General features: G+C 40.9%; 1 protein-coding gene across 4 annotated transcripts in view; it reads right to left on the bottom strand.

Annotated features, from left to right (window-relative positions):
• pcnx1 (pecanex 1) overlaps nucleotides 1-24,092 on the bottom strand; it is a 273,657-nt gene that overhangs the window by 134,082 nt on the left and 115,483 nt on the right. For all 4 annotated transcript variants that reach the window (XM_078233420.1, XM_078233421.1, XM_078233423.1 and 1 more), the window contains exon 6: nucleotides 20,159-21,904. In XM_078233420.1, the coding sequence (XP_078089546.1) occupies nucleotides 20,159-21,904 (1,746 nt within the window). The remainder of the gene's footprint in view (nucleotides 1-20,158; nucleotides 21,905-24,092) is intronic.

Here is a 24,092-nt window from a genome sequence, read left to right as displayed (position 1 = left end):
TGCTCCAATAGTCTTGTGTGTCAGTAGCTTCTCAAAGGCATTTGAAAGTTTGTGCATACCAAATCCACAACACTTTCCTCTTGACCATATCTGTCAGTCTCACCAGGAGCTTAAAGAGCCATCACAAGTTAAATGATCTGGCCTAGAATTATCTGAGTAACAATAATTTAAAACCAAAAAGTCCCCACAACTGTTTTGAGCTGGTCAAATCAAAGTTGGAACCTTCAGAGATAAACGATAAGCTAGTTTAGCCCCCATAGTGAGATTACATGAATAGTAATTTTATAAATTACATTTATAAACAAAGAACTCCACATATAGGCTGCGCCAATTTTTTGATTCAAGGTTAGCATAATATCTGTCAATCCATTACAGCAATCATTTATACGCTTGCTCAGCTTTTGTTTAAAGAGTTTCTTTGTTGCAGGGAAATTCTCACTATTGTCCTGGCCAATATTTAACCTTCAACTAACATCACTAAAAGCGCAGTTTATCTGGTCAGAATCACACGGCTGATCGTGGGAAATTGCTGCGTGCAGATCGCCACACTTCCTTTATTACAACAATGACTACACTTCAAAACCACTTTATTAACTTTAAGGCACTTTGAGGTCATTAAAGACGCTGTATAAATGCAAGTACTTTTTACTTTGTAAAATAATTTTCTTACGTTTGTCTAGCATCTAACAAATATTTGTACAGCAAATTAATAGTCTGTTAACGATGGGGGTTGAGGGACGACCTAATAGATGTCTACAAGATTATTAGGGGCATGGACAGAGTGGATAGTCAGAAGCTTTTTCCCAGGGTGGAAGAGTCAATTACTAGGGGGCATAGGTTTGAAGTGTGAGGGACAAGGTTTAATGGAGATGTATGAGGCAATTTTTTTACACAGAGGGTGGTGGGTGCCTGGAACTCGATGCTGGGGAGGTAGTGGAAGCAGATACAAGGTGTCTTGACAAATTCATGAATAGGATGGGAATAGAGGGATATGGCCCCCGGAAGGGTAGGGGGTTTTAGTTCAGTCGGGCAGCATGGTCGGTGCAGGCTTGGAGGGCCAAAGGACCTGTTCCTTTGCTGTAATTTTCTTTGTCCTTTGTTTAGTTAATCTGTTTTTGGTAGTGGGAGGTCAAGTATAAATATTAAGCCACAGAGAGAACTTTGCTGTTCTGTTTCTAACGAATGTCATGGTATCTTTAATGTCCAGCAGATTAGGTGGATATTTGATATTGTGTCTGAAAAATGGCAATTCCAACAATGCAGCACTTGTTCAGTACAACACCATGTCAGCCTAGATTATATGCTGAAGCCTCAAACAGGATTTGAGCCACAACCTTTTAACTCAAGATGTGACAATGTGCCACCTAGCCAAAGTTAGTTCAAGACTAAAATAAAGTACCACAAAGATATGCATCTTGTCCAGAATGGAAGTAAACTCTTGTGAAAATCCACGATGGATGCATCAATTTATGGAAAAGAATTTGGTTTATTTCCCATGAGCACGACAAGAAATTTACACAGATACTAGGGCTACAAGAAGATGCTTCTCCAATGGTTTATTTTCACTTTCAATGCAAGTAAAGAAGCCAGCTAACCTGGCATTATTTGTGCTGTTTTAATAAAAAATATTTGCAAAAAAATCAAAAGAATATTAATTAAAGCAGGATAAAACTGTCTTTTTATGTAATGGATAGTGATGGTGAGGGTGACCTCTAACTAAAATTTAGAGTCAATCATTTATAATAAACCAGTCAGCTTGTCAAGAAATGTAAGCTGTTAGAAGCCGTGATATAGGATAAAATTAATGTTCAACTCAGAAGACATGGGCAAGCACAGCCCACAGATTTGCAATGGACAAGTCATGTCTTACAAGTTTAATAAAGCTCTTTGAGTACATAAGGGAGTGCGTTGAGAAAGCAAATGTCATTATGCTGTATTTAAGGATCTTCAAAAGACAACGGTGCAGCACTGGAACCTTGTTGATCAAATTGAGGTGCATCCTTGTAACGTGTGTGGTAGTATGCACAGGCATTGGTTGAAGGGCTGAAAACAAAAACTAGTGGATGTATTCCAGATTGAAGGACTATAACAGTGCAGATCTCCAGGAGTTAATGTGGAAAAATAATGATCTGGATTTTGATTTTAAAAAAGCACAATAGGTTTTGAAAGGGACGTGACTCTACATTTGCAGCCAGGTGGAAGGAGCAGAAGGATGTGATTAAGTAAATAGCCTCTTTGGAGAGTTGGCAATGTGTGCATTCACTTTATAGGCCTCTTCGGTGTTGTAAAATTGTAGAATTTTAATAAAGGGGAAAGATTATGCAGGGTACAATGCAATCGCAGGTTCGATGTTAAATGGCTCTTGATTGAACTCAAAATATTGCTCATTCCAAAAATTATTCTCATGAGAAATATTTCCGCACGTTTCCTCATTCCTCATGGGGCGGCACGGTGGCACAGTGGTTATCACTGCTGCCTCATGGCACCAGGGACCTGGGTTTGATTCCCGGCTTCGATCAATGTCTGTGTGGAGTTTGCACATCCTCCCCGTGTCTGTGTGGGTTTCCTCCGGGTGCTCTGGTTTCCTCTCTCAGTCCAAAGATGTGAGGGTTAGGTTGATTGGCCATGGTAAATTCTCCCTCAGTGTAACCGAACAGGCGCAGGAGTGTGGTGACTGGGGGATTTTCACAGCAACTTCATTGTAGCGTTAATGCAAGCCAACTTGTGACTAATAAATAAACTTAACTTCTTGGATTAGAAAGAGTCTAAAAAGCAACTTGATAAGGAAAGTATTTTCCAAGGTACCATATGCTTCTTGAAGGCAATGTTTTCTTCCCTTTTCTGTGCCAACCCTATGAAAGGGCAGAGAGGCAGTTTATAATCTGGCCTTTGCCAATGCATCTCTTTACTAAGCCACTACTGAAAATGAAAGAACGTCTGACATGAATTTTCACAACCTGATATAGGACCAGGATCCTGCTCAAGACTTTTGCTCACTCTTCTCTCCTCTCAACATTGCGATTGAGATTAGGAACTCATTATGATGCTTTTGGCTCTTTTCCTCCCTTCTTTACTTTAAGGTTTTTAGCTTTCCGAAGTTTGTCCATTCTCATTGGTGAGGTCCAGAGTACCTTCCTCAATGTTAAGATGTACTTCAATAATCAATCACAAATCTTAATAACAAAAAAGCCTTACCCTGTTAATCATTTTTATTATTATTCCAGTGCGATCATGGATCTGTATCCAGTACTTAATTACTGAAAGAACATGGTCAGATCTTCAGCAATAGAAGTGAATTCAACTACATTTTTTTTTAGAAAGCAAAGAAAGTTGATGTATCCTCTCGAGAAAACACATACTTTTTTGTTTCTCTGTAAACAAGTGTTTTATATACATTTCCGAACCCCTAACAAGATGTTGGAACTAAATGACGTTGCAGCATTTTTTTTCTCCATTTTCTTTTTCCTACATTAGAACACTTTGGCAGGTTTTTCATTAGAAACATATAATTATCATCCTCATTCAAAATATAACATGGTCACATTCAAAGTCTCTCAATATATTTGAAAATTGTTTTGACTTCCTCTCCACCTTGTTACCTGTGTACCAGAACGACAAATTTTGCAACATGTTGAACAACATATGTAGAGATTACATAAATGTCTTTTTAAAGTTTTATGTCCTTGATTTAAAGGAATAGCTGATAAACCGTCTAAAAATGTTCTTATTATTTTGTGTTGAATTTTTGTTTTAATTAGTATTCTTTATTTCTGGAAACACCATCTTAAGATAATGACCCCATGGTCACAGGATATTTCTCACAGGGAAAGCTTTCAATTAGGACAGCAGACATGCTGGCTTCAGTAGATTTCACAGGGTGCGAATTATTAGGGAAAGCGTAACAGGAAGTCTAAAGTACTAATTGGGTTAAATGGTTGCAGCTTTCATATTGCACAGCATGAATCAAATGACATTGTCACAGACTGGCTGTACATTTAAGTAAATGTAACCTTTTTGCAATTGGATTCTATCCCATTGAACTTCAAAGTGGTTTGGAATGCAATTCCATAAGGAGCCTGCTGCCTAGAGTTTCCCAGGAATGGGGGGGTAGGGTGGACTGCTCTCTCTTCAAGCAGCTGAGAGGTTGTGCGTTTACGAGTATGTCAACCACCAAAGTAACGGAGTACGTTCCATCATGTAAAAAGTAGCCTTTTGTTTCCAACTCCACAAATGGAGAGAAAGTGAGCGGTGTCCTTATTAATTCAAATATAAAGGAAAATGTTGTTAATGTAAGCCTACTTGTGACATTAATTAATAAATAAAAAAATGAAAGGACTTGACTTGTAGCTCTTTACATAACCTCTGGACTTCCCAAATCTTTTCACTATTGATGAAGTGTTTTTGAAGTGCAGATACTGTTGTAATGTAAGCAGCTGATTTGTGAGCAGCTGTCTCCCAACAACGAGATGCATGACCAGATAAACTGTTTCAATAAGTTGGTGTTGACAGCTCAAATCTTCATTTTGATTTTCAAAGTGAGGAGAATCGTGCGGCCGCAATCAGTACACTCTGCCACATCATCCCAGATTTTGATATTGCCTTGCAGGGAGCAAAAAAGGAGACACCCTTGATTGTAAAAAGAGTCAAGTAAAGGCTATTCAGCCCTTCAAGCCTGTTAGCCCATTGTTTGGTCATGGCTGCTCCGAAATCTAACTCTACTTAGTTATCCTTGCTCCATATCGCACAATTCCACTACCTTGACTTGAACATCATCGTGAAAGTCCCAACTGAATATGAGGTCCGCTTACAGCGATCTTCAGTGACACTGCTATCAAGTAATTTGAAAAAAAACAAAACAACCAAAACTTAGGAACTTGTTCCCAATAAATACGACAGGAAACAACAATACCCATGCTACAAAACAAAGGGGCAGGGGAATAAATTAACATTTCACAGTAATCAATGTTAGTCATAATATTTATTGTGCATATGAATCATGCAACTTTCCTGTTCACCCAGATAGTGGGGAGGGGTGGTGGATAAAGGATAAAAGTTGCTCCAATTTCATCTGGCATTTCAAATCCAGGGACGTGGGCAAAAATAAATTTGGTGCACAGCTCTCATTTATAAAGCAGAACTGAATAAATCTCCAGAACAGCAAATAAAAGTCACAGATGTCATCTTGAATGACTTACAAAATGATGACTTTGCTGCATAAGTGCAACATCAACTCAAAATGTTTAATGTTTGGCAGCCTTCAGTCTTGTGCGACAATGGTTGATGTCAGGATGGCCAATTCGGTTTATAAATATTGTGTGGTGAGGCTCGGCTCTGGCATGGGAGTCTCCGCCACATTGGCTGCGATGAAGGTACATCAACATCAACAGGGACAAAGTAGAAAGGGTCGAGAGCTTCAAGTTTTTAGCTGTCCAGATCACCAACAACCTGTCTTGGTCCCCCCATAGTTAAGAAAGCCCACCAATGCCTCTACTTTCTCAGAAGACTAAGGAAATTTGGCATGTCAGCTACGACTCTCACCAACTTTTACAGATGCACCATGGAAAGCATTCTTTCTGGTTGTGTCACAGCTTGGTATGACTCCTGCTCTGCCCAAGACCGCAAAGAACTACAAAAGGTCATGAATGAAGCCCAATCCATCAAGCAACCAGCCTCTCATCCATTAACTCTGTCTACACTCCCCGCTGCCTCGGCAGAGCAGCCAGCATAATTAAGGACCCCACGCACCCCAGACATTCTCTCTTCCACCTTCTTCCGTCAGGAAAAAGGTACAAAAATCTGAGGTCACGTACCAACCAACTCAAGAACCGCTTCTTCCCTGCTGCTGTCAGACTTTTGAATGGACTTACCTTTCTCTACACCCTAGCTATGACTGTAACACTACATTCTGCACTCTCACGTTTTTTTCTCAATGAACGGTATGTTCTGTCTGGATAGCGTGCAAGAAACAATGCTTTTCACTGTATGTTAATACATGTCACAATAATAAATCAAATCAAATCGATAGTGGACGGAGATGGTGCAGGATTTGCTGGCCTCTGTTTACATCTGGCTCCTCTTAGCCAGTTGAGCTTTCTCTTTCTGCTCACCTGATCTAATATCCTTCCAAACAGTCAGCCTCCAGAGGTCACGGCCGTCACGAACTTTCTCCAAGGTGTCTGTGTCTGCTAATTCAGAGCCCACCCTGCCAGCATGATGTTGTGGGACCTGCCTCCAGGATTGCTTCTAAATGAAGTTTCAAAGAGCATGGTGGGAAAAGCCGACTGTGGATCCAACAAGCAGCAAACTGCTTTCCCCACCTGAGTTAACACTTAGTTAAAAAAAGAGAAAATTCCACCCATAGTCTTATTAGTTGATCCTTTATCTTTCCCTGCCCCCTTTTATTACGATTCTGTGGTACGAGTCTCCATTTGGAAAAGAATTGAGTGTTCTGAGGTGAACAAGCTATAAATGCAGTTCAGTTTTTAAGCAATTCTGTATTTACATACAAGGCCACGAATATAAGAAGGGGATATTAGTAGAACCATAGAATCCCTACAGTGAAGAAAGAGGTCATTCAGCCTATTAAGTCTTCACTCTCTCTCCAAAAGAGCATCCCACCCAGACCCTCCCCTCCACCCTATTTCCGTAAACCCGCATATAGCAACCTACACATCTTTGGACACTATGGGGCAATTTACTATGGCCAATCCTCCTAATCTGCACAATTCTGCACTGTGGGAGGGAATCAGAGCACCTGGAGGAAACCCACATGGACATGGGGGAGAATGCACAAACTCCACACAGTCATCCAAGGCTGGAATTAAACCCGTCTTCCTGGCGCTGAGAGGCAGCACTGCTAAACCAGTGAGCCCACGTGCCGCCCTATTCATATATTGAATGTGCTCATTGGGAGAATGCCGGTGTTATCATTTGGAAATATCTAAGTGCATCAAGTGGCATTATCGAATACTACCACTACTTATTTACTTTTGTGCATCAAATATTCATATGTGCTTTTTAGGAACAAAGTCCTTTTTTTTCAGGCAATGCAAAATGGCATCTTTGATGTTCTGGAGATTTATTCAGTTGGCATAAACTGAGCTCGAGGCATCTTGTCCAAAGCATTTCTTTATCATCCTGCCAAATATTACTCGGGTGACAAAGAAGTGCTTCAAACAACATGCCTCAAGCTCAGTTCCTCTCATTGTACCTAATATGACATTTATTGGGTGAAACCACATTGTCCACTTTCAGCATATGACTGTTTAGTGCACTGGTATGAATTCATTTTGTTCAGTATTTTAGCAGGAGAGTTAATCCATTTATTTTCAACTGACATTGAGAAAATGGGGGCACTATAACATATGAGGCACATGATATTACAGTTATGCTCAAGAGGAAGGCCACATGAGGTGTAATTGCTCTACCCTCCTGAGGTCAATTGGAAGTATCAAGACAAACCGAGTTTCAATTAAGCATAGACAGGTTTCTTTTTCATATTATTTTTATATAAAGTGAGTATCCTGCAGTCAACTTAAAAAAACCTACCTTTAAGCTGCAATACAGGTTAAAAATAACAAAGGAACTGAGCAATAGACAATAAGAATATGTTTATGCTTCTGTCTGACTGTGACAAAGATAAACCATCACTCTTCCTAAACTATCTTCAGCCTCTAATACGGTGGCACAGTGGTTAGCACTGATGCCTCTCAGCGCCAGGGACCCGGGTTCAATTCTGGCCTCGGAAGGCTGCCTGTGTGGATTTTGCACGTTCTCCCTGTGACTGCGTGGGTTTCCTCCGGGTGCTCTGGTTTCCTCCCATAGTCCAAAATGTGAGAGTTAGGTTGAGCGCCCATGCTAAATTACCCCTTAGTGTCAGAGGGGTTAGCAGGGTAAATACGGGGGGGGGGGGTTACGGGGATAGGACCGGGTGGAATTGTTGTTGGTGCAGACTAGATGGGCCGAATGGCCTCTGCCTACATTGTAGGGGTTCTATGATTCTGATACAGTTGACCACACCATCTTTCTCCACCACCTCTCCACTGTCATCCAGTTGCATGGGACTGCATTCAACTGGTTTCATTCTTATCTATCTAATCACAGGCAGTGTATCACTTGCAATAGCTTCTCTTCCTATTCATACACCAGTACCTCTGGTGTCCCCAAAGATCTACCCTTGGTTCTTCATTTAAATAGAATAGTTGCAGCACATAAAGATACTATTTGGTCCATCATGTCTGTGCTGGCTCCCAACAAGAGCAAATTAGTTTAGTCCAACTCCCCAACCCCTTTCCCAGTAGCCCTGCAAATCTTCTCTCTTCAGTTACTTATCCAATTCCCTTCTGGGAGCCACAATGGAATTTGCCGTTACGTTTTCAGGCAGTGCATTCCAGATCCACTCGCTGCGTAAAAATATTTTTCTCGAATCACCATTGGTTCTTTGCCAATTATTCTAAATTGTTGTCCTCTGGTTCTTAACCCTTCTGCCAACAGGAACAGTTTCTCTCTATATACTCTAACTTGCGACCTCACAATTTTTGAACACCTCTATCAAATCCCTTCTCAACCTTTTCTTTTTCAAAGGAAAACAACCTCAGCTTCTCCAATCTAACGATGTAACTGAAGTCCATCAACCCTTCTGAAGAAGTCATGTTGGATTCAAAATGTTAACTTTGTTTCTCTCTCCACAGAGGCTCCCAGACCTGCTGAATTTTTCAACCACTTTGTTTTGTATTTTAGATCTTCAGCATGCACAGTGTTTTGCTTTTGTCCAGTTCTCTTTTTTTTACTGAAAAGAACACAGCAATTGAAGAAGAAACAGCAATTTCTTAAAGAATGAGCATTTTAACTACAAAAGACATCAACCTCGCATAAATGTAAATCAAAAAATCCTTGGCAATGTCAATAAAATTTACAGTTAAAATTTTTGATCAAGCTGTCATTACAAAATCCATCACATCTGTAATAAATATTATAAATGCTAGTGTATTGGGTAACACAGTTCTGAAGGATATCAGACTTACTAGAATTGCACAGCCTTCTCTCAGACAAATACAAGAAAAAGTGTTACATAGATCTGCTTTGTAAGGAACTTATCCCAAGAATGAAATAACTAAGTAGAATGAGTGGCTTTTCCAGAACATATATAGTTCAGTGACAAATTTTGCCTGTTTATGTGCCCGTGAGAGACCTTATGACATTTTGCCACACTGCAGGCACTGCATACATAAAAGTTGGAATAGTGTAACATAATTTGAAAGTAAAATCAGCTGCATTTATTACCAATTCCCCTTTCAAGAAGCTCAATAAAGTGCAATGGTGGATCGGTGAAATTTCCAGACTGTGAAAAGCACTGAGCAGAAAAATTATAATCTATCCTTTCAAACTTGAGTTGTGTTTGCAGACTCTGTAGGGTTTTAAGGTATTTGCATGATGGACTGGGTGGATTACATAGCGTTATGTGCATCATTATGACACCTGTGCGTCAGCTGTGGCTCAGCTGGTATCGCACACCTTACCTTAGAATCGCAAGGTCCTGGGTTCAAGTCCCACTCCAGAACATGACCACAAAAATTAAGACAGGGCAGTACTGAGGGAGTGCTGGAGGTGCAGCTATCTGCTTTGGCACTATTTTGGAGAAGAGCAGAGGACTCATGGTGTTCTAGCCATACTTATCCTCAACATCATACAAAGCAAAGCAGATTATCTGGTCATTATAACGTTATTGTTTGGAGGAGTTTGCAAAGTGTCTATTGGCAGCCGCATTTCCTACATTACAATAATGACGACACTTGAAAAGTACTTAATGGCTGTAAAGCATTTTGAGATGTCCAGTTCACAAGAAGTACTATATAACTGCAAGCCTTTGTTTTCGTCAATATTAAAAAGACACTGTCTTCACTGCAGGTTTTCCCCCTTTATTCCACCAGTTTAAAAGAGTCTGAAATCTGGTGTAAACTAGTGTCCACTTGACTACAGGCTCACCCTCACAAACCAAAACTAAACAAAGTTAGAACAATGTAGGCCATGTAGGCAAACAATTTGGGGCTGCACAGTGGCAAGCACTGGTGCCTCACAGCGCCAGGGACCCGGATTCAATTCCGGCCTTGGGTGACTGTCAGTGTGGAGTTTGCACGTTTTCCCCATGTCTGCGTGGGTTTCCTACCACACTCCAAAGATGTGCAAGTTGGTGGATTGGCCATGCTAAATTGTCCCTTAGTATCCCAAGATGTGTCAGTTAGGGGGATTAGCAGGGTGGATGCATGGGCTTACGAGGATAGGGCAGGGGGTGGAATGCTCTGTCAGAGAGCCAGTGTAGACTTGATGGGCCGAATGGCCTTCTTTTGCACTGTAGGATTCTATGATCTATTATATGCTCTAGGTGAGCAAGTTTTAACAATGTCTATGGCTTAAATATCAAGACTGGAACAGGTGGAGAGGAGAGGATATTAACTCTTTTTTAAAAACTTCAACGTTAATATGTATAATCCCGTTTTAAATTATACAGTATATTAAAGTTCCTCATTTCTACAATTACTGAATTACATAGAATCCCTGCAGTACAGGAGGCGGCCATTCAGCCCATGAAGTCTGTACTGACCACAATCCCACCCAGGTCCTATTCCCATAACCCCGCATAATAAATATGCTGATTTCTAAATTATTCTTTTTTGGGAGACTTGTCAATTTATGCAGCTCCTTCCGTTCCAGAATCATGTTTTCTGTTGCTCTTTCATGGTGTAACCAGGAGCATTTTTTCTCCAGTAAGTCTTCAAAAAATATCAGAAAAATGATCTATGTTAATTCCACGCTTACACTTTTGCTGCTCAGGTGATTATCAGCCTCATTACTAGTCAGTCTTTGCACAATCTTTTCTCTCATCTCACTTTCACCCACGTCTCTGCAATCACGGTGTCTTTTGCTTTTTCACTTTCCTCCATGTCTCACTTCTTCCTCCTGATATGTGCTTGTCTTCAACGGCTCCTGCATTTCCCTACACTTCTTACAGCACAGCTGCGAGCTTCACTCCAGGCAACCAGCAGCTCTATGTAATTCAATGTACTGTCACTAGTAAATTGTGACATTTTGCCACACTGCAGGCACTGCATACCTACAGATTGTAATAGTTTAACATAATTTGAAAGTAAAATCAGCTGCACTTATTACCATTCCCTGTTTGAGAAGCTCAATAAAGTTCAATGATGGGTAGATGAAATTTCCAGGTTATGTTCACTCGAAAAGCACTGAGCAGTAAAATTATAATCTACCTTTTGAAGCTTGAGTTGTGTTTGGAGACTGCAGTGTTTTGAGGTACATGCATGATGTACTGGGTGGATTATGTACCATTATGTGCATCATTATGACACAGCTGTGTAAGTTAACAGAGAATGAACTGCTCTCTTCAATAACAGTGAATTAGGATGAACAGCCTGGGTCTCTTCTCTCCAAAAGAGGGGCGACCAATTATAAGAGTATAAACAGAAAGTGCTTCCCCTTATTCAGAGCAAAACTAGAGACCATCAAAATAAGATAGTTACTAAGAAATCAAGCAGTAAACTTCAAAGACACATCTTTATCCAGAAGTGATGAGAATGTGGATCTTGCTACCACCAGGAATAGTTGAGGTGATTAACATGGATACACTTAAAGGAAAATCAGATAAGTTGTCTTTCAGATGGGGCATTAAACCAAGGCCTCAACTGCCCTATCAGGAGGATGCAAATAATAGAAACATAGAAACTAGAAGCAGGAGTCGGCTATTCAGCCCTTTGAGCCTGCTCCACCATTCATTTTGATCATGGCTGATCATCAAAATCAATATCCCTGATCTCGCCTTTCCCCCCCATTCCCTTGATCCCTTTAGCCCCAAGAGCCATATCTAAAATCACACAATGCTTTGGCCTCAACTACTTTGTGTGGTAATGAGTTCCGCAGATTCACCACTCATTTGAGGTGAGGAGAAATTTCTTCACCCAAAGTCCTAAAAGGTTTACCCCTTATTCTCAAACTATGACCCCTCGTTCTGAACTCCCCACCATGGGGAACATTTTTTTCTACCCGTCTAATCATGTTAGAATTTTATAAGTTTCTATGAGAATCTTTCTCATTCTTCTAAACTCCAGTGAATACAATCCCATGGCATTCATTTAAAATAGACCAGGAGAGGCATTCCCAGTGTCTTCACCAATATTTATCCCTCAACCAACGTCACTAATGACAGATGATTTGGTCATTATTATACTGCTGTTTGTGGGTGTTTGCTGTGGCCAAAAACAGCAGCCATATTTCTCCTGTGTGACTACACTTCATAAGTACTTAATTGATTATGTAAGAGCTTTGGGACATCCTAAGGTCATGAAAGGTGCTATATAAATGCCAGTCTTTTTTTTACATGATGGAGAAAGGAATGGAAGGCTTTGCTAATAGGGTTATATGATATGGAGTGGGAGTAGGTTTGTGTGAAGTTGGCCCAAATGGTCTGTTCCTCTCCTGTAAAGCAGTTATTTAATCGATTTTAAAAATTGGGTGAAACTGAATTGTGCAATAACAGCAAATATTAGATGAACATATTTCTATAATTTTTTTTCTGTGCCCCTGTTTTGATTAAGCTTCAACTCGATTTGATTGATTAGAACCTCAGTAAAATAACAGATGAAGGAATTTCACAAGCACAAATTTCAACCATTCAAGTGACAGCTTTCTCAGTTAGGAGCAATCGCACCTCTGAGCCAGAAGGTTATGTCTCCAAGTGCCACAATGCAGAATTTGGGCTTTTACTTCAGTATTACATCATTAGACATGTCATTTTTTTGGATGAGGCATTGAAGGATGGGTCCATCTGCCAGGTAAATGTAATAAACACCGCAGAAATGTTTGAAGAGTTGGTAGCTCTCCCACTATCCTGGTCCAGTCATCTTGTTTGCAATTTGTGGAGCCTTGCTGTTTGTAAACCGTCAGCCAAGTTTTCCTCCTTCAAAACAAGTGTCTGCGCTGTGAAAGTGATTCATTGATTCACTTAGGACATCTGACGCTATGTAAATGCAAGTTCTTTCCTTTTATTCACATGACCAAAAGATCGTGTTGAATACTTTGTAAATTAATAGCTGAGCAATTTTCACTCTGGAAAAGTTAAATTTCTTTTCCTGATTTCCAACTATATTTTAATTTGATTTTAAGAGCCCCACCCTGTACTTAACCTCATGACTGCAATTGTAACTGGGAAAACTTAAACACAACTCAAAAGTACAATGTGCTCAGATTCGGATCATAGAAACCAGAAGGAGTAGGCCATTCGGCCCTTCGAGCCTGGTCCGCCATTCATTATCATCATGGCTGATCATCGAATTCAATATCCTGATTCCCACCATCCCCTCATATCCCTTGATCCCTTTAGGAGGAGAAAACAAAATGATTGGAGAATGAGGCTGTGGGGGAAGAGGTAGATACATAGAGCAGGGCGATAGAAAGGAAATAAAAGAATGGGTGAAGAAGAAAGGAGAGATAATATGGAAAGCCTCAAAACATTTTCAGTTCATTAAGCCTCAGTAAATTCTGAATCATTACTTGGGAGCAGAATAATGAATGCTACAGCAACATCTTCCACCATATATGCCAATAAGAGAGTGGAGGTTTCAACTATTTAAAGATGGAAAATTGTTAGCTTATGCTTGCTTTTGCTTTACTGAATTATGTAAAATTCTTCACTGAAAACTAATTAAGATTTGGATTTTTGGTGTGGTGTGTACTGCACATGGGTACATTTGGGGGCTGTTTGGCTCGGCCATATTTGAAACAAGCTCACACAAAGCAAGACAAGACTTGCATTCATGCAGTGTTTTTCAAAACTACTGAACTTGTCAAAATGCTTTACGGGCCAACTAAGTACTTTGGAAGTGTCAACACTGTAGGAAATGAGGGACTCTATTTGTACACAGCCAACTCCCACAAACATCATGTGATATTTATCAGATAATCTGATTTTTTCGTGATGCTGATTGAGGGATAAATATTGACCAGGACACTGCAGTTTACTTCCCTGCTTTCCTTTGAAATAGTGCCATGGAATCTTTTACATTCACCCGAGTAGGCACACAGACCTCAGTTTAAAGTCTCATCCAAAAGACGGCACCTCCAACTGTGCAGCACTCTCTCAGTATCATACTGGCATGCCCACCGTGATATTTTGTGATCAAGTCATGGGATGAGAACTGGAATCCGGAACCCAGTGACAAAGGCAAGAATGGTACTACTGAGCACAGTTGACACAGCAAACCAGCTGGTCGATCATTAAACACAATTTTAATGTTAAGAATCCAAAAAACTACTTAATATACAATGGGGTTAAAACAGAACCCAAGCTCCATTGAAACAGTAAGATTGCCTTCAAAGGTAGCATCGAACAAAGATTTGGATTCAAATGTAGCCATATTACTCTTGATTTGTTTTGATAGCCCACATCTAAAACACCCTATCCAGTTTGGTAAGTATTGCAGCACCTTCACTTTGCTACAAACTTGTAAACAAAGTACAAGATTCAGAAAAGTATTCTTAGAAATGGGATGATTTTCATGGAAGCACTAAAATATTTCAAGTAGAGTGTGATGACTCTATTAAAATAGCAAAGGAACTGCACAGTAACAGGTTAAGAACTCACTGCTAACATTGAACAGCACGTTGGCACAGTGGTTAGCACTGCTGCCTCACAGCGCCAGGGACCCAGGTTCATTTCAGGCCTCAGGTCACTGTCTGGGTGGAGTTTGCACATACTCCCCGTATCTGCATGGGTTTCCTCCGGTGCTCCGGTGTCCTCCCACAGTCCAAAGATGTGCAGTTAGGTTGACTGGGCATGCTAAGTTGACTCTAGTGTTGGGGAATTAGCAGGGTAAATGTGTGGGGTTACAGGGATAAGGCCTGGGTGGGATTGTGGTTGGTACAGACTCGATGGGCTGAATGACCTCCTTCTGTACTGTAGGGAATCTATGATTCATTTGCAAAGCATGGTTTCTCACATTGTAAAATTATGTTCTATAACTTTGCAAATGATTTTCATCGTGTTTTCACCGATTCTGCATCAACCAATGCTTTAAAGGAATGCCTCCCCACCAGCCCTAGAATATCAACATATCAGAGCTGTGGTAGGATGCAGGATTTATTTTCCATTCCCCTCCATGCCACACCCTACCCAACTCCGCAATCTCAATGGCAATGCTGCAAGTGGTGCCAAGTAAAGGCCAAGGACATCCCTACGATGTAAGAGAGAAATTAGAAACATATACCAGAGCTGCTCTGTCAAGCAGGCAAATTTGGCAATGGCAGACTTCCAAAAGCCCACCTGCAACCAACTGGTGAATGGCTTGGGAAGGTCAACAGAAACTAATGACATCAAGATCATTAAGGGTCATATAGATACCAATGACATAGGTAGAACTAGGAAAGAGGTTCTGATAGAGAGTATGAGGAACTCAACACTAAATTGAAAAGCAGAACCTTAGAAGTAAAATTCTCTGGATTCTAACTGAGCAAATTGACATAGACGTTAGAGAGATGAATGCATGGCTCAAAGGGCTGGTGTGGGAGAAGTGGGCTCCTGTTCGTGGGGCACTGGCACCAGTATTGGAGTAAGTCGGGACTGTACCTTTGGGACGGTCTGCACCAGAACCATGCTGAGACCAATGTACTAGCAGGCTGTATAACTAGGGAAGTAGACAGGGCTTTAAACTAAATAGTGGGGGCAAGGGATCAAATTTGGGAAGATGAGGTAAATTCAAAAACAGAGAAAAGGCAGAAGGGAAAGGTATTAATGTGGGAAATGATAAACAGGTCATGACAGGAAGGGACAGAGAGCACAGGGAATTTAAGAGGAAATCAGCAGGTAAGGCTAGAGATTACTAAAATAATATAATTACGAACTAAAAGCTAGTGTTTGAATATGTGTAGCATATAACACAAAGCAGATGAACTGATAGTTCAAACAGAAATAAACAAGTACAATCTGATATTGTGCAATGAGATAGGATTAATTAATGACCACATAGTAAAGGTGCCCCCAGGCAGCAGCAATCATAATATGATTGAACTTTACATTCAGTTTGAGGGAATAAAAGGTGGGTCCAAAACTATCTTAGACTTACATAAGAGCAAATTGCGAGGGCATGAAAGCACAACTAACTGAGGTCATCTGGCAAATTAGGTTAAGGGATAGGTCAAGAGATGCAGTGGCAAACATTTAAGGGAGTACTTCAGAATATACAGAATAGATACATTCCAACAAGAAATAAAGATTCCAAGGGGAATTGTGATTAACTAAAAAAGTTAAAGATACTTAACTAAGATAAAGAAAAAGCGTATAGTGGATCAAAGTCAAAGGTGGGAGGTCAGAAGATTGAACAGAATACAGACAAAAGCAAAGAATGATTAAAAGATTGATAAGGGAAGGAAAAATAGAATATGATAGAAAATTAGCTAGAAAAAATAAAGACAGATAGTAAGAGTCTCTATAGGTTTTTGAAAAAGAGCTAAGTAAGCGTTGGATCTATAGAAAGTGTCTGGGGTATTAATATTGAAAAATAACGAGATGGCAGATGAACTAAGCCAGTATTTTGCAGCAGTCTTTATTATAGAGTAACATCCCAGAAATAGCCGCAAATCAGGAATTAGAAAGGAGGGAGCAATTTGGGAAAATTACAATCACCAGGGAAGTGGTACTGAGAAAATAGTTGGAGGTGCAGGCTGATAAATCCCCAGGTCTGGATGGACTTCATCCTAGGGTCTTCAAAGAAGTAGCTACCGGGATAGTTGATGCATTGGTGTTAAATTCCCCAGATGCGAGGAAACTTCCATTAGATTGGAAAATTGCAAAAGTAACTCCTTATTTTTCATTATTAATTCCTTTATTCAAAAAGGGAGAGAGATAAGAAGCGGGAAACTACAAGCCAGTTAGCTTATCATCTGCCATAAGGAAAATATTAGGAGTTATCACTAATGGAATTATAGCAGTTATAGCAGGACACTTGGGGGGAGGGGGTGCGTGAGAGAGGGACAGGATAATCAGGCAAAGTCAACATGGTTTTGTGAAAAAGAAATCATGTTTAACCAATTAATTGGAATTATTTGAAGTACCATATGCTATGGATAAAGGGGAACCAATGGATGTATTGTATCTAGATTTCCAAAAAGCATTTGATAAGGTGTCACATTAAAGATAACTGCAAAATATATAGGCTCATGGTACAGGGGGTAACATATTGGTATGAATAGAAAATAGGCTAGCTAACAGAAAAAAGAATGTAGGCATAAATGGGTCTTTTTCTGGTTGGCATGAGTTGGCACGTAGTGTTCCATAGGGATCAGTGCTTGGGCCTCAACATTTTACAACTTATATGAATGACTTGGATGAAGGGAACCAAATGCTAAATTTGCTGATGACGCAAAGATAGGTAGGATAGTAGGATGCGAAGAGGACACAAGGAGGCTACAAAAGGATACAGGTTAAATGAGTGGGCAAAAACCTGGAAAATGGCGTATAATGTTGGAAAATGGGAAATTGTCCATTTTGACAGGAAAAATAAAAGAGGAGCACATTATCTAAATGGTGAGAGATTGCAGAGCTCTGAGATGCTGAGGAATTTGGGTGTCCCAACGCATGAATCATTAAAGGCTATAATTCAGATACAGCAAGTAATTAGGGAAGCAAATTATTGTAAGTGAAAATAAATACAAAAGTAGGGAGGTTATGCTTTAAGTTATCTAGGGTATTGGTGAAACCACATCTGGAGTACTGTGTATGGTATTGGTCCCCTTATTTAAGGAAGGATGTAAATGCATTGGGAGCAGTTCAGAGGAGGTTTACTAAACTAATACCTGGATTCATTGGGATGTCTTCTGAGGAAAGGTTGGATGGCTAGGCTTGTATACACTGGAGGTTAGAAGAGTAAGAGGCAACTTGATTGAAACAGTGGAGCTTCTGAGGGGTCTGAACAGAGTTGATGTGGAGAGGATGTTTCCTCTTGTGGGAGAATCTAATACGAGGGGCCAGTTTAAAAATAAGGAGTTACCTATTTAGGACAGACACAAGGAGAAACGTTGACTCTGAGGGTAGAGTATCTTTGGAATTGTCTTCTTCTAAAGGCAGTGGAAACAGAATGTTTGAATATTTTTAAGGCAGAGACAGACAGATTCTTGTTAAGCAAGGAGGTGAAAGGTTATCAGGGATAGGCAGGAATGTGGAATGAGATTACAATCAGATCAGCCATGATCTTATAGAATGGTGGAGCAGGCTCGAGGGGCAGAGTGGCCAATTGCAGCTTCTAATTCCTATGTTTGTACGAGATTCAGAAGAATTCTAATTTTATCCCCTCCCCCATTGATGCCACCAAGCACATAGCCACCATGGCCCATTAGGTGTCTACTATCCAGACTGGTGACAATCAAAGGAGCGGTTTTTTTTCAATGTTGTTGATTGTATTTCTGAGAATTCTATTGTTCATTCATAAAGATCCAAGTGAGAGGAACGAGAACCAAAAGGTTTAAGATACATAATAAAGCCATGGAGAAAAATTTCAAACAATTGGATTGAGTAATTATGAAGAGAGGAGCGACAAATTCGTTTCAGACTACAGGACAGGCAATATTTTTAGCACAAAACCACTGCAGATTTGTACAGAATTTAGAATCCTGATGGCCACTGGGCTTTTCAGTGTGAGCCCAGGGTTCAGCTCTTTTTGACCACATTATTTGGAATGACATGTGCGAAAGGAAGGAAGTGTGTCAGGCTCATACGAAATTGCCTTAAAGTCAATTTCACGTCCTCACCTCAGGAAATGATCACTCAGCAAGCTACAAACACAACTTCCTTTAACACTTAGCAAAATGATACCCTTTCAGCTTTTCTTGCTTTGCATCATCAGGATTTGTTTACCATTCCAAGCATTGAGGGAACCAAACAGGCCATTGCGAACTCGAAGCCTGTTGTCATGGGAGCTGAAGAGACAGTGACAGAGGATGTACTTGCACCAGGAGAAGTAAATGGGGAGGCTGGCCTGAGCGAGACAATTCCCTATGGAGAGACCCCAACCAGTGGCACTGTGTCACTCTCAACAGAAAAGGAAGTCCCCCCAATAGAGATACCAATATTAAAAAACCAGTCTATTTAATAGGGGACCCAAAGGGGGAAGGATATTGTAGCGAGCCCTCTTTGAGGGGCGAACCTCAGAGACCACGTGATCTTCCATCCAATGAGATAAGAACACGCACAGCTACAAAGAAGGTGCAGGCTTTAAATTCGCAGTTCACTCTTGGTCTGGGAGATATAGGGGGAGTATTTCTGTTCTTGCTGCACTCTGTATATGATTTCTGCACATAGTTTTTCTGCTCGCAAATAAATAGCTAGTTGACTTAATAACTGGCAGTCGCCTGGAGTCTCCATTACTCCAGATAGTTACTTTACAAAATCTTCTCATTTTATATGGTTGTGTTAACCCTTTGAATGCAGTGTTTGTGGATATTTTGTTAGGTCGAGTAAAAAGCCATTTTATTGCATAATCTAATGATGCTATACAACCGTACATGTTAACTATTTGCCCTAAAAGTTATCCTGGGGAAAAAAACATGTTTGCTGTGCTTATGAGGTCCTACTGAACAACAGTGCTGTAATTCTATCAATGTATGAAAGAGCAAACTATGTCCCACTTCATACAAGAGTGCCCAATCCCACAGACTCAGCGGAGGCCTATCTGCACTCAACGCTGCAGGACTGGAAGAAACTGCTCATCTTAGAGACTTTGCATTCGCTAAATAAATAAATAATCTGGTCAATTTAAAGTACATTATCACACTCTAACTTTTAATTATTGACTTCCTTTACATGGCGGGCTGCTACAGATGGACCTCCGCACTCATCCAATTGTTACTGTTCTGGTGGCAACCATACTCATTCCATTACAGCGGAGGTATCAGTAAACAATTGGGAATACAATTTACCAGCATATCAGGAACCATCCAATGTAATTTTACGAATGTTGCAAAATATTTCAATTGAAACTTAACTGCAGTAATTAATGAGACCAGCACAATGTGAAGCTAGGAAAAACAAATCAGTTTGTATAAAACATTACTGTGTATTAGGTATATCATGGTGATGTTTATCTAACAAGCAACCTACCTCCGCTGGTGGCTCCTTGTTCTTCTGCTTCGGGAAAGGTTACTTGACTGGGCAAACTATTCCGTGAGCGAGTTACTGATTCTAGTTGTGAAGCTCTGCCTATAAGGGACATTTCATCCAACACCTCTCCCTCCTTGGCTTCCAAATCTGATTTGGATGTAGTTAAAGGCCTCGCTTTATCGGGTGTGCCTAGTCTGCTAGGGTCACTTAAACAGGCTGCTGTGCCACTGTCCAAGCTCAGTACTCTTGCATGAGTCTTGGCACTGGCTGCACTGAGAGTCCTGCGCGTTGACCTTCTCCTGGCATTTGCACTGCTTTCTGAGCCAGAATGGACCTTTGATGCAGTTTCAGAGTCAGTGCCTCTTTCGCGAGTCAAGTACTTTGCTTTTAAGACATGATATCGTCCTTCAGGAGACTGGCACGAGTGGGAGGTGGTGCTGGATGAGCTGTCTGAACTGAAACGATGTGCTGAATGCATGCTGGAGGTCCTGCTCAGGTCGCTCTGATCACTCGAATCCTCATCTGGACAAAAACTACTATTGCTCGTTTTGACACCAGCCACAGCACGAAAGGACACGTACTCCCTATGCCGGCTTGAATCAAAACTGCTCGCTCGTTTTTTCCCCGTCTTCCGGCGGTTTGACTTGTGTGTAGAAGCAGCTCGGTGAATAAAATTAGAAGACTTGGGCCTCACGTCCCCATCTTTTTGCTTGACCATTTCATCCTTTAGTGCTTGCATATCGATTGATTTTTCAACAATCTCTGCTACTGTTTGCTCAGTCATTGCATCAGTAAGCGATCCACTTTGCTGTTTCAGTATATCCACAGTCAATTCATTAGCATGGGGATTTTTGTTGGCTTCACCAGACCCAGAACCGCTGAGGTTTTCGCCAGTTTGTACTGAGTCAGAAGTCTGCATCTGGTCAGAAGTCTGACCAGGATCAGGACTGCAACTTCCATCTTTACTTGCAGTGTGCAACTTTATCCTTTTGCCATTAGTCCTTCTATTATTTTCCATGATGCTGGTGCCTTCAGGCTCACTACTGTACCCGCAGCGGGCGTTGCTTTTCTCATAAAGTCTCTTCTCAGAGCTGTGCTCATCTGCTGAGGTTTCTGCTTGCTCTGAAAGAATGCTCTCCACGTGCGTTGAACTTGTTTGTTCGCTCTTATAACTGCTGATGGTACTATTAGTGTCTCGATCTGTCCCACTACAGTAGCTTTCCGTTGACCCACTACTTCTGGTACTGAGGCTCTGCAGGCTATCAACACTATTATCTGTTTTTAGAGGTTTACTGGGTCCCGATTTGGATAATGGTTGGGAAGCACCATTTCTGAGTAAGTCATCTAGCTGGAAAACGCCAGCATAACAAGAGTTTTCATTCAATGATTCCTTGGATCCCGAAAGGGGTTTGGAACCTTCTAATTCACAGACAGTGTCGAGCCCTCTCCTTTGCTGAAAGAGAGCAAAATCGCTGAGAGATGTGTCTGGAAAAGCAACGGCTGAACTTGAAGTCCTTGGCACACCCCTCGGCCTATGGTCTTTCCTGTAAGACAAGGAATGCAAAGGTACAAGGGAGGCTGCTTCTGTGTCGCAGGCAGTGGACAATGAATGCTCTGTATGGTGGTAGCACATGCTGTCGTTTGGATCTATTGGAAAGTCTTGAGCTCCTGAAGATGTCAATGGGTGGTTAGACACGAAGGAATCATTCGACACCACTTGGAAAAGCTTGGAATCTAATGCCAGGTCTGTGGGAAGAAATGGCAAGAATGAAGCTGCAAAGTTTGTGCAACTTCCAAACATATCTAGAGTTTATTGTTCGAAACAGGTTCTATAGTTTTCACATCATGATAATATGGAGAGCTAAACTGTGCATTTTCCATCACCTAAAATTAGAGTGAAAGGGAGAGTGAAAAATGAGTGGTCAGCCAAGAAAACTTTCAAATATGGGAGTCAAAAGGTGACAAATGCCCAGATGAGGATTAGACTGAAATGGGGACAGAAACAGATGATCTTATGGAGGCAGAAAATGGCAGACTTTTAAGTGGGACTATAGGTAACTAGAAAGGTACAGTTTAAGATTGAGTAGAGCACCAAAGTTACTACCAAACTGGTGGAAAATTAGGGACATTTCCCAAATAGTGCTACCACGATATGTGATTAAGGGTAGTTACTGAATTATTTATAAAAGATGAACTGCCACTCCCTGGCTCCTTCCCGGAGCCTCCTGCTTGCTGCCTCCCTCCAAAATCCTCCTGATAGCTGCCCCTCCCACTCTCCTCATCCCTCCCGAATCTCCCACTCACCCTGTCCCTCCCCAGCCATCCTGATCACCAAACCCCCCCCCAAACCCGGTGTCCTCTCCCACCCACACATTCACCAACCCTCCCATTCGCTGGATCCCTCCCTGATCCTCCCATTCACAGTTCCTCTCACTCACTCCCTCCCTCACACCACGCTTCTCCCAACCCTCGCTCACAATGAGGATTCAGGAGAGGGAGTGAGAACTCAGCAGAGGGAAGCAATGAGCATAAAAGCCAGGAAGTAGGAGGGAAGCTTCGGACAGGAAGGGGGGGGGGGGCAATGAAATAGAGAGTCGAGCAAGGCGCTGAGTGGGAGTGTCAAGGAGGGAAATGGAAAGTGGAAGCAGCAGCAAGCTGGAGACTCAGAAGGCATGGCAAATCAGAGGTGGGAAGCGGTGAGCAGGGGGAACTTGAAAGAGAATTGTAAATTATTAAGTGTCAGTAAGTTATTAAACGCTAAAATCTTATTCAGAATTAGTAAGATGATCTTTGGACCAGTTAGATTTCTAATCTAAAAACTGCAGCTCAGGAACGTCACCCACCCTTATTACATGTTTTTTTTAATGGGAAAGTAGTTTTCATTAAGCATGATTATTTTTAATGTGCCACTATTAAGAGTGGTAAACAAGCAAACAAGGGATAGCTGTATTTGCTTTGCAGCATCTTAGGAGAAGAAAATGTTGGATGCTCATTATAAGCCACTTTCCAATATCCATTGGGTGGGTGGGCCTATATCATGGCCAACAATGGAGATTACACCATATGACAATCATTGCGTAACCTATGGCAATGAATCTGATAGGGGCAAAGATTGCTAAAGGTGAACTTCAGGTATATTTCACCATGCAGTATTACATATTTCCTTAGATTCAAAGGTTTCCACCCTCAATTCCCAATCTGTGAGTTTGCTAACTCAACCATTACTGAATGGTACATCAAGCATTCCAGTTAAGAGGGTAAATGTACTCAATGATAGTTAGAGAATTTGAGTGGCAATTGAGTCCATCTGAATGATTAGTCTGTACTAAACTACTCAATTTCAGCTTTCTGCTATAAACAGAACAACCTTGCTGTGGCTCGAGGTGAGATAATTAATTACCAGGTTTCACAGAGCTAAATATCTCCTGCTCATTGTTCAGATAGACCTGGAGAAAAGCTGTGGTAAACATTTAAATAAATATTTCATAATTCTCAACAATTACATGTCCCATTAAAAAATCAAAACTCCAGAGTAAGCATGATTCATTTGTGACTTACTAAAGAGCTTAAGAGTATAATTACATTAAAAGAAACATAATGCTGTTAAGAAGAGTAAAGGGTCTGGGAATTGTTAGATGGGGGAGTGGGACTGACTGGATTGCTCTGTGACAGGCCTGCATGGACTCAATGAGCAGCATGGCCTCCTTATGTGCAGTAAATGAGGCCAAGACTCTAAACCAACAAAGAATGACCAAAAATCAAAATAAGGGAAGAACTGAATATGAATGCAAGCTAACAGATTGAAGAGAGTACTCAAAATAAACGTGGGTATGTTCAGGGCTGCAAAACGAAAAGATATAATGGGTTGCAAATAAATGGCTGAGATGTTAGAAACAGATATTTTGCATCAAATATTTTGTGACATTCTTCATAG

The sequence above is a fragment of the Mustelus asterias genome, chromosome 18, assembly GCF_964213995.1.
Source record: "Mustelus asterias chromosome 18, sMusAst1.hap1.1, whole genome shotgun sequence".
NCBI classification, from domain to species: domain Eukaryota; kingdom Metazoa; phylum Chordata; class Chondrichthyes; order Carcharhiniformes; family Triakidae; genus Mustelus; species Mustelus asterias.
This window is presented reverse-complemented; position numbering and strand designations above follow the sequence as displayed.